The 12273-nt window shown below is 37.6% G+C and overlaps 1 protein-coding gene across 1 annotated transcript; it reads right to left on the bottom strand.

Annotated features, from left to right (window-relative positions):
- Positions 1-8912: 8912 nt before the first annotated feature.
- LOC122026521 (putative disease resistance RPP13-like protein 1) lies at positions 8913-11726 on the bottom strand. Its single transcript, XM_042585259.1, has one exon. It carries the CDS (start codon positions 11724-11726, stop codon positions 8913-8915), a length of 2814 nt encoding a protein of 937 aa, XP_042441193.1.
- Between the last annotated feature and the right edge of the window lie 547 nt (positions 11727-12273).

Here is a 12273-nt window from a genome sequence, read left to right as displayed (position 1 = left end):
CCTAACCATAATGAAATTGACATTTTAGGATATTTTTAAGATATCATGATATTTTGAGAATGAGAATCCAAATCTTATCTTGGAAGATTTCTATAGTGTGTCAATTAAAATTAAGTTCTTAAGTTAATCAAATTGACAAAATAGGATATAATTTAGAGTGTGCCGAGTTTGGGGTTCTTTGGCACATTTGAGGGAGATAGGTCGTCTATGTCAAATCATGTATTTGACATAGTGATTATTTGATAACATTTAGATTAGGTTAATATAAAGTTAGAATGAACATTGAAGTTTTTAATAGTTTTCAACTTTGCACCATTTTTTGAAAATAAAATATATTTTCATAGATAACTATTTTTTCTAATAGTATTTGACATAAAAAATGTCTATATAAAATTTTATGATTTTTTTAAATATAGAATTATTTATGAATTTCTAAAATTTAGTCTAAAATTGAAATTGTAGTTTTCAGAATATTTGCCGACTTATTCAGAAAATTAGTCGAATGGATTCTATATTTTTTACTAAAATAAATTTGTTTAAGTCATCTAAGCTCAAGGTTATCTTAACTATCCCTAACTCTTAAATATACTTGGATAGATATTCAAAGGGAATTTTCTTGATGAAAATGAGAAAGGGATGTTAGAAAAATAAGAAATGGAATTGAGAGGGAGGTTTATATTGAAGGCTAAATCTTTAACCTCATAACTTAGATTTTTAGAATTTTCTAAAGATTTATGAATTAAAAATAATTGTTAGTGCAATGATTAAAGTTGGAGCATGCTTTGAGGTGGGTGGTCCTCCTTAAATACATGATTTCGATATTGATGTGTGAAATCCACAAATGAACGGTTGTTGTTAAGTAATAAAGATATCGATCCCATAAGAACTGTTGATTAAACACTAAATGAGATTGCAAAGCCAATTATCTAGACAAGCAAAGTTGTGTAAGTTCAAGAAAAAGAGAGAGAGAATTGTTGAGAGAGAGTCTAGAGTAGTGAAAGTCAAGAGTCAGCAATTGGTCGAAGGAAGGGATTGGATTGAGTCAAACGATTCTAGGACTTCATTTTTGCTATGATGCTTTTTGACGCCCAAGTATTATTCACTTTCTTACCTCTATGTTTATTCGCTTGTAGGGTTTCCTATCCAAGTTACCAATATGGATTTGGGAGAATTATATCCGAGTGCCTACTCCAAATTCGAAGCTGCTAAGTAAGGCGATAATGTTAAAATGTTTGCTTTGCGTGACTACCTTTGTCACTAAGGCTCCATGGTACATCTAAATTATTTATTCTACTTTCTGACTTCAAATTGGGGCAAACCTAATAAGCTCTAAGATAGTTATCCCCTTACGACAAGCCAGTTTACATTAAGGTGATAATTTGAGAAATCTGCTTTGTCAGACTACCCCTATCACTAGGGTTCCATGATTCATCTAGATTATCACCTCTACATGGTGACCGACTCTCCACATCCTATTTCATTTAAAGCACACACAATCAAGCAGGAACAAGTAGTAAACATGTAATAGAATAGAGAAAGTTAACAATGACTTAGTTCATATATCAAGAATCACATTGTAGCTACTTCCTACTCCTAAAATCTGGAGATCTACTCCATAGAGAGTGAGAGACAGTCAAAAGACATAGAAGAAAGTATTCTATAATTCAAAATAGGGAATGAAGAAAAGAGAATGCTTATCCAAGCGATGTCGGTGCCTTCGGATGAATCCCACGCTCCAATGGTGGATGGATCGTCTCAACAACTGAGAAAAAGGTCGCTCTAAGATTCCCTAGAATGGGGAGAACCCTCCTCCTCAAGTTAGGGGATAACTTGGGCTTTTTAAAAATGGTTGGAAAGTCCCTAATCATCGAGAAAAATCCTCTTGTGACACGGTCGTGCCTCTGAGGCATGGCCGACCCGTGTTGGCCTCAACCAGATTCTGAGGTCAAGGCACAACCAAACTGTAGGATCGAAAAGAATTTAGATATCTCCATAATGGTATGATATTGTCCACTTTAGGCCTAAGCCCTCATGGCTTTTCTCTTGGGCTCTCCCCAAAAGGCCTCATGTTAATAGAGATATCTTTTCTCATATAAATTCATGATCTTTCCCATGTGTTTTCAATGTGGGACTATGTTTGTAACTTTACAACCCCAACACAAACCGTGCTGACCACGGTAGAATTTCGAGGATGAGGAACAGTCGAGCAGTGTTGGGCTTTGTTGGAGAAAAAACATGGCTATTGGTCTCCGAATGAGGCACAGTCGTACCTAAGAGGCACGAACGACCCATGTTGGTTGTTGGAAGCTTTGTTTTACTCCGTTATTCGGTTGATTTCTCCCAGAGGAATATGGTCGTATCATGGGTCATGGTTAAAGCATGTTCCATACTGCCACTTCTCAATTCATGGCTTAAATGCTCCATTTTTGCTCTAAAAATATATCCTATCAATGAAAATAAGAGAAAAGTAGCTCTCCGAACTAAAAGAGTAAAAGTAACAAAAACACATAGAAATAGGATGTATGAATGTAAAATATGCTCATGAAATATAACAAATATATGCTAAACAATGTTTAAAAATATGTACAAATTATACACATTAGATATGAAAGGAGGAGAATGCAAGAATTTGAGGATAAGTAAATGAATGAAGGATTGTATGCTCATGGTTGAGTGTTGAAGACAATGGAAGGTAGGGAACCTCCATTGTGATGTTGAAAGTTAGGAATTAAAGAATAGAATGAATTTTTTGAAGAGATTTTTAAAATGTGTCAAAGGGGGAGAATGAAGGGTTCAAGTTAGGAAACTTTCATTCATGCCTTGGCATAAGAAGTAGGATGTTGGACAAATGGTTTATCCTAAACTTAAACATATTTTCAGATATCAAAAAGTGAAAAATTATTGGTGTAATCAACTCCTAGTCAAGGTTGGCCAAGATGACTAAGCGTGAGTTGACTTGAGTTGGGGTTTCGATATTTGATTAATATGTTAGTTGGTCAAGACATCAAGTAGGTCTAGATTGACCGGATACTTGATAGTTGATCAATATGTTAAGTAAATTAAAAGACTAACAAATGATCAAAAACTAAGCTAAAAGACTAACAAATGAAACCAAAAGTAACTGAATCAAAACTAAAGGCACCAAGCTAGATCTAACATATGTATAATCCCCTCCAAACTTAGACATTTTATTGTCCCAATAAAAGAAAACACTAATAGTCAGAAGGGGGAGGAGGAGGAAACTTAGGCAATCGAGGCATAGTACCTATATGTTTGTGGTATCAATAAAGACACTCAACCTATTGTTTAGTTAAATCCAATGAATGTTGATGATCCTCCTCTCTTTGCCACTCTTGGTACTGTTGATAAAAGAAATTAGTGACCTGGTTACAAAATACGACCGACCTCGTAAAATTTTCTTATATCTCTTGGTACTGGTCTTGAGACATGTGTATTTGTCAATCCAAAAGATTTTGGTGGGCAGCATGCTCAGCATGAAGTACATTAAACGAGCCGTAGAAATCAGAGAATTCAAACCCGGAATGTCTTGCAGAAGAATCAAAAGAAAAGGAATGTCTAGCAATTGTGGGTCTAGGGGATGAAGGACTAGGTAGTTCTACGGGGGTAGGTGTGACATCAGTAATGACCTAGTTGGCACAGTTTCTAATTGAAGTACGATCGAGATTTGATAATTTAAGAGGGAAAACATTCTTCCAAAGAAATCCATATCCATCACCATCACTACAGATCATTTTCATTATCAAACAAGTGGCAATATCAATCCTAAAGCTACTATGAATAACTTTGAGTCCATGCAGTCACAATCTAAGTTCATGGCTATATAGGCAATTAAGCCACGAAAAACTACGGCTCCCAAAGAAGCTTTACTAGTTTTCACAATGTGGTTAACAAAATAGAAGTGTGTATCGATGTCAACTTCATTTAACATGGCCCATAAATAAAATAATTCGCTCTTTCATACCACCGCATCACTATCACCCATGTCCAAGATAGTCTTGCTCACAACACGATGGAGGTAGTGGAAAATTGAATCTTGGAGACAAGTGACCTTGGCACAGGAGGGGTCATAAGGTTTTTCCCAATCCACTATAACCTCCCAAAAGGATTTTCTATTAAGTTATTCAGGAAATATTCTAGTTTCCTCACATCTGCATATGCTAAAATCTACCAATGTCCGCTCATAATCAAAATTAAACAATCAAAATCTTATCTTCCCCTCATCATCATAGTCAGTCAAAATATTTACCTCCATAGAGCTCAAGAACTCAAGGGTCATCCTAGGATAGGTTGGGCATAGTAGTCTCATCAAATCATTCCAACCTAGATTTTCGATCATCCAATAAACATCATCCTTGATCCCTAGAGTTTCTATGGTTCTATGGTATGTTTATCAATATATCGAGTATAAACAATCTTACATTTAATGAAAGTATCATAATAAGTTTTTTGCTCAACATTACAAAAAATAATATTGTAAGGATTATCTATATTTTCGTCGCGTGCTTGTCGCTTCCCTTTTTTGTGGCCTTACCCTTGCCCCCGCTTAAACCATCTCCCTTTCTAAGACACTTCAACATCTTGAAGTAGACAAATGAAAGAACAAGAAAATTGGAAAAACGGGTTATGTTTACGGAGAGAGAGATGAAGAAGAGGAAAGAAGGGATTCACTTGAGGAAATAAGAGAAGGGAACAAGCAATGGGAAAACATCTCTTCAAGTCTTGTACCAAACGAGAGGAAGATGAAGAGTCTTTGAAGGTATTTGAGATGGGAGAAGGAGAGGTAAGAAGAAGAGATCTAATGGATCTAGGGTTTGGAAGAAGGACTTGAACTTGGCTTTGGGAGGAGACGGTACACGACCATTTGAGGAGAGAACACAACCCAAAATATGCTTTTTTAAACTGCTTCTTCACCACGTGGTACGACCGTGTCAAAATGGTACGACTGACCTATTTTGTTCATGGGTGGCTGAGCCTCGCGAGAAACAACCATGCCAAAAAAGGCATGGTTAGCCAGTGTCGGGATCAGCCACCTAAAGGCTATCTTGTACAGTCGTACCTCAGGGGGCACATCAATTTTTTTCAATTTTTTTTTTGAGTTCAGGACTAGTAACACAAAGCAAGGCAAGGCAAGACAAGGCACACCTGTGCCAACTAGGCACAACCCTGTCGTGTTGAGCACGATCGCCTGTAGTGAAAAATGCACGATTGTGTCCTTTAGGCACAACCTTCCAGTGTTCACAAGATTTGATTTAGTACAAAATGTTAGTATGGTGAGTAAGTTTCTTTCAAATCATGGTCAATAACATTAGGATGTGGTCAAGTGGATTGTTATATACTTGAGGAATACTACAGATTATGGTATTGAGTTCATCAGACAATAGGTTTATCCTTCAATTACATGATATGTGGATGCATAGTATGTAAGGGATATGGATGATAAAAGGTCTACTAATAGGTATGTGTTCACTATGACAAAAGGACCTGTCTATTAGAAGTCTATGATACAATCCATAGTTACATTGCCCACTATTGAGTCAGAGTATATGGCAGTAGCTAAAGCAGCTATGGAGCTTGGTAATTTACTGGGTTAGTCAGAGAATTAGATGCTCAACAAGATGGAGTTTTGTATTGTGATAGCTAGAGTATTATCCAATTTGCAAAGAATCAGGTGTATCATGCTAGAACTAAACATATTGATGTGAGTTTCATAAGATTAAGGAACTAATTTCTTCTAGGGAATTATACCTGAGAAGGTCTACACTTCCAACAATGTTGCAAATATGTTGACAAAGCCAGTTATCATAGAAAAGTTTAAGTATTGCTTCAACTTGATCTATTTCTCTAATTGCTAGAGGAGGTGTAGCCTGAACTTAGCATCCTAGGTGGAGATCTTCTGCTCGTGTTTCTCTGAAAGGGTGGATATTTACCAAGATGAAGGTTGTTGGAGTTGGCTCATGTGGAGTTGAAACCAGGCATGACCATGCTAGGAAGCACGACAAAGGCATGGCGACTTTGGGTCTTTGACGAGCACAAAGAAGCACGGTTGTGGCAATGGGCATGGCCAGACCATGCTAGCGGTGATGGTCGTGCCACTAGTCAAGGCACGGTCATGCGTGTGCCTTGTTCTTGAGGCGTCGCTGCCTTAGGCATGCCCCATGTCATGGGTGTGACCAGGGATCATGGCCTGCCCATGACCCATGTTGGAGGCGCCGAGTTAAGTCATGGAGTTGTGGGATTTTTGGTAATCACATCTATACATGGTATTTTAAGTCCAAAATACCATGTAGGAGTTAGGACCACGGTAACCATTTTTGTCTTCTCTCCTCTCATGTTTCTTCATCCTCTTCGGTTTCTTCTCAGTGATCTTCGCTATTGTTGCGGCATGATCCCAACATCTACTATAGCAGGCAACTGACATACTACCTACTGCTTGTCAATTAATTTTGGGAATATATGCTGAACTATCAGAAGCCAATAAAAAATAATAGCAATCGTAGAATTAATTTGTCACATTAAATATGGCTAAGGTAGATGCATATTATTATCTTCTTTAGAGGCTTGTTTGCTGTTCAAGTTTCAAAGATTGGGTTATTTTAGCTTCAATATCATGAAAATTGGTTTGAAATCTGCATCCTCTCCTGGAAACCCAGATTCGTAATCAGAATAGAAGATCAGTTTTTATATTATTGGTCATTGTTCTTTCTTTTCTTGAATAAATATTTATCAGCATTGTGTCTAGAAAAGGGAAAAAAGGAACACATAAATTGGAATAGAATATTAGTTCACAAATTGTTATTAGTCTTTGGCCCTTATTTCATTGAATAAATATTGATCCATATTTAGCTAGAAATGTAATAAGAGGAAAATAGTCTCTCATGAGTTTAGGAAAACTTGTATCGGTAATTGAAATAGATGGATTTTTGGAGATTGAGAACGCAGATTTTGTTTCTTTTTTAGGTACATACAAAGTACTTGTGCTATGAAAGACTTGATTGCCTCTCCAGCAACATCGCCAGCAAGGTATCTACGTTTCATTTCTTCAATATGAAATCCATGATTTGTTACTTCAACATAATAATTCATCAAGTAATTCCCCTACTCTTCCATTGCATCCTTATAGCTGTTTACACTAATCAAAGCTGCTCACGTTCATTGCTCACGTTCGATGCTTTTGAGAAACTGTGGAAGCAAGAAAACTATCAGTGTACCACTGTTTTTCCTGCCTTTTGAAAAATCTTAATACTTGTCTGTAGAACAAATACGTGTCTGGTTGTCACTTATTATGGTTTATATATGTGATTCTCACCAACACCTATTCCATTTCTTTAAGAGACCGTCAAATAATAGCTTTTGCTCGTGGACATTTTTCTTTCTTTCTGATTTTATTTTCATTTGAAATCTGTCTGGATTACTGATCTTGTGGTTACCTTTGTTATAGAATAGAATACATACCACGATACAAAAAATAAACTCAATCATGGTCTGTGAGATGGCAAAGGTTCATAAGGAACATAATTCCTCTTTTTTCTTTTGTTCTGACAAAATAAGTTGTTAATAAACTTTAGCTACTCCAGGCTGAATAAAGTATAATACGATGCTGAAGATGCCTTTAATCAAGAAGCTGAAATGCAAGTTTAGTAAGTCGGTTATGAAATGGCCATTTGTATAACGCTTGTTACTAATTACATTGAATGAAGAGTAACCTTTGAAACAGAATGTAATCAATTTCCTCTCGCTTTTGATGGCATGAGTACAAAAATTTTGGAGGCATTCAACAAATTAAGAGGAATGAAAGGAGAAGAGCAATAATCATCTATTTTTATCCTTTTTAATTGTATTCATAAAAACTATGAAATGATTTAATTAGTAGAATAATTCATTTTATATGTTTGGAGTTATCAATATATCCAAGTCATTTGGTTCAATTATTCGTTTGTCACATTTGATTTTTTTTTCAACCAATCTGGTCGACTTAATTTAATTAACCAATACACTTATCTTTCTTGGAGGACTTAAAACCATTTTTTTTATATTCAAATTCACTCCAAATATTCAATAAAGTAAAAAAAGAAATAAATGACTAAATTTCAATACGCTTTAAATAATATATAAAGATTATATTTAGTCAAATTATAATTATTAAATTACTATTTTGAGAGAGATAAACTGGTTTATAAACAAATTTTAGAATAATATATTTGGAAAAAAATAAAGACTGAAGTGAGAAATATAGGGGGAAATGTATTTTGATAAGTTACGTGTCAAATTTTGCTTAACCCTACAAAGTGTAGGATAGTGTTCCAAAGAAATGTCCAGTGATGATTAAAGATAACAAATATACCGATAAATCAAAATGGAAAATGCCAGACAATTAATTATTAAACATTTAAAATGCAGGTTCTACAAAATATGATCATCTTGAGTCACAGCACAAACTTAACTGTCAATACTTTTTTTTTTTGAACAAGATGTTTAATAAAAGTTAACAAAGAGTCATTTTTAAACCAGCAGTTTACTATAAAAATAGTCTATATTTAATAAAGTTGTACGTGGGCAATAAAGATAACTCACACTCTCAGCTAATTGTATTTATGTTCTACTCATGATTTTGTAAAACTAGTAGCGGTGTATATATGTATATTTCTCTGTTTATTATGCCCTACATTCTCGTACGTAGACAATCACCATAATAAGGGGAAAAAGAAAACAATGAAAAAAGAAGACCAACCGCATCAGTAGAACAATTCTATTTTCTAATATGCCAAACATGTCAATGCAATGTGAGAATAATAGAGTTTAACATCATGGCAATCTTACAGCTCGACTTAAAGTAAGGTTTCATTTAACATGAAAAAATAAATTTTCGTGTAGATTATGCAGAATAAGAGAGATCAAGAGCTCACATCATTTCCATTGACATTGTCTGTGGATTGTGGAATAATTATTAAGTACTTAATCCTTCTGGGAAGATCCTTCGGCCGACGACATGGTAAATTGGGGCACTGAGACACGACAATGTTCAAGAGCTTAGGAAAATTACCTTTGAATTTGCACAGCATGTTCAAATCAGGCATGTCTTTGATCGTAAGAGTCTCCAGAGATAGAAACCCCTTCATCATGTTCTTCAAGTTTCTTAGTCTCTTCATCCCTTCTATATGCAAGTGCTTGAGCTTAGGTAGCTGCCCAAGCGACGACAAGGATTCACACTCTCCTGAGCAAGATAGTGTCACCGTTTCTAGACTTGGGAAGTCACTGTTCTCCAGCCAATTTGGAAATTTGCTTCCGGGATAATTCAAGATCCACACGCATTTGAGATACTTGTAGGGCTGTAATCTCTCGGCAACTTCCTTGCAGATATTCACATCTTGTTGCACATTAGAGATATTCGCACCTGGTTGCACGTTATAGGTGGCACCGCTCCATCGCAGCATCAGCTTGTCAATCCACTTCTCTCCCAAATTAGCTTCACTGGCGTCACTTGCATTGGTAACGTTTTCAAGCTTGCAGATGCAGAGCTCTCCTCGAAGATCTAAGTTCTTTAACTCCTTTAGGTTGCAGCCAACCCCATCCACATTGGTCACGGTGAATCTTGACAATGTCATCAGAGAAGTCAAGCGATCAATTCCAGTAGGCATGCGCCTCAAATCATTAATCTGTTCCCAGTCAAGATGCAAACCCAGATGCCTTAGGTTGACTAACTTACTTGTCCCTTCGGGTAACGAGGAAAGGTTGGAGCAAAAATTGAGCTCCAAAGTCTGCAAATTGTACAGGTCTTCCACTGACTCTGGCAGCTTTTTGATGTTGGTTTCAGAAAGGCTAAGATATCTCAGGTGAACTAGCTTGCCAACTGAATCTGGCAATTTTTCTATGCCACTGTTGGTCAGATCCAAAACCCGTAGGTATTTTAATTTGTCAAACAGATCTTTTGGAATCCCGACCACATCTATCTTAGATTCATTGCATAATTTCAGCGCCCTCAAGTGCACCTGATGGTATATTTTCTCAAACACTATTGGGGCATGTTTTTGATGAAGTAATGCATAACGAAATTGTCCAGATGAAAAATTCAACCCATTGTCTTTCATAACCATTAATTCATGCTTCGACAATAGGCGTGCAAGATCATGAATCAGATTGGGCATTGTGTACTTGCATATAGTTCCATCCGAACATTTGATGGAACGTTCGAAGAATGACATCCACATAAGGTACTTAAAGAGCTCGCTACCAATGGTCTCCGGTGGTTGCCTTCCATTTTGCTCTATCAAACCTTCTGCTATCCACATCCTGATCAACTGATCTTTGTCAAACTCAAAATTATCTGGAAAAATAGAGCAATAAGTAAAGCACTGCTTCAGTTGGTAGTTCATTTGATGGTAACTTGCCATGAAACTCGACAAGAGTGGACCAATGCCAGAATTTGGCGAGACTTCTAGAGCTAGCATTTCATTGAGGGCGATCTCCCAATTGTCCACGGTAGTTTCGGAGCCCAAGATTTTGCCGAGTGAGATTGCGGCAAGAGGCGAACCCTGGCACCTTCTCACTATTTGTTCACCAATGTCTTTTAATTGATCGACGTTCTCCTTAGCTTCGCGAAATGCCAAAGCATTAAACAATTTCTGGCAATCATCCCTCTCGAGACCCTTTAAATGCAACAAAGGCATATTGGCCATATGCCTTGATACTTCTCCGTTTTGAGTCGTAATCAAAACACTGCTTCCTTTTGCTCCCTCTAGCAGAGGACGTTGCAGATTGTCCCAGAATTTGAAGTCTTCCACCCGAACGTCGTCCAACACTAGTAAGAATTTCTTGCCCTTCACAAATTTCTTGAGACGATCTTGCAGATGGTTTAGGTTTGGGAGCTTGCAAATTTTCCCGATTATCCCCTCGATGACGTGTTTAGTAGCCATTGCGGTGTCACGCCCTTTTAGCAAGGAGACCCATATCGTCATTTCAAAGTGCCGCTTGGCACTGCTGAGAGATCTACTTGGGTTTGGGGAAACCTCCTCCCGATCATTCTCAGAGAAATGATCGAAGACCCATTGGGCGAGTGCAGTCTTACCGATTCCAGCGAAGCCGTAGATGGCAATCACACGAAGAGGCAAGTCCGAATCGGCTTTCATTGCGGCCAAAATAAAGTCGAACTCCTTGTCTCTCCCGATAATCCTCGATACAGGCAAAGATGCAACGGCCGGAAAAAAGACCGCCCTCTTCGAGCCCTCGTTTTGCTGCCTCCCATAGGAGGGCATCAATCGAAGATTCCTCTGGTTCTCGTTGATCTTGTCGAGTCTACTCTGGATCTTGGCAGTCTCCGTCGAGATGATGTATGGCCAGACGAGGCCGGTGTTGATGCTGAGAGATGGGATTGGGATGCAGTACCAGGATCGCTTCCGTTTACGGGAAGGAGCTTCTTTGGTGTGCTTGAAGACGTCGATAAGGGTCTGAAAGCTGTCGAGAAGGTCGTCGGCGTCGAAGCCGACAGTCTTCAACTCGCGGAGCACGGATTCGTCCTCGATGTCACGGCGCTCCTCGGCATCAATGACGAAGTATCGGATCTGCTTGTGGGTCCACCGAAGCTTGTCGATCTCATCCTCGAGGCCCTGGAGGCGGGAGACGTCGGAGTAGGCCATGGTGAGCAGAATTTCGACGACCTTCTTGACCAACTCAGGGAGGCCGAGGCCGTTGAGGACGGTGATCCAATCCATAGCGAGGGTTGAGGAGATGAGCGAGACCAAAGAAGGGAAGGGAAGATTAAGCAGAGACGACGCGGATTGACTGCAACTCTAAAGTAAACGTCTACGGTCTACCAGTGTGACGTGAGAATACATTAAGAGACCAGAACGTGCGTCGAAACTGGAAATGATGAGAAAACATGATGCCTAGTGGGAATTCGTTGAGGAGCCGATTAATTAGACAAATCAATACAAGACTGTCATCCAAATCATCAGTCGTAGCAAGCAAAAAACTCACATTAAAAAAAAAAAAACTCAAGTATTTCTTATGAAGGATACGTGTCAGATAAAAATTAATTATAATAAATTTAGTATTCTCTAATCAAATCAAGTTATTTATTATAACATCCTATCAATATTTTTAAAATTATTATCCTATTAAAAAAAAATTCTTCCAATAGTCTTAATTAACATTCAACTTTTAAATATTTAATTAATCATTAAAAAAATCTAACCACTAACTCTCATCTTTGCCATGATCAGCCTGTATATCTTTCGGACGATTTCCATCCGCTCAAAT

Source organism: Zingiber officinale, chromosome 10A, assembly GCF_018446385.1.
Source record: "Zingiber officinale cultivar Zhangliang chromosome 10A, Zo_v1.1, whole genome shotgun sequence".
Taxonomy (NCBI): Eukaryota; Viridiplantae; Streptophyta; class Magnoliopsida; order Zingiberales; family Zingiberaceae; genus Zingiber; species Zingiber officinale.
This window is presented reverse-complemented; position numbering and strand designations above follow the sequence as displayed.

What these genes read in the sequence shown, in the direction of transcription:
- LOC122026521 (XM_042585259.1), bottom strand. Translation starts at nt 11,726, where the DNA reads ATGGATTGGATCACCGTCCTCAACGGCCTCGGCCTCCCTGAGTTGGTC.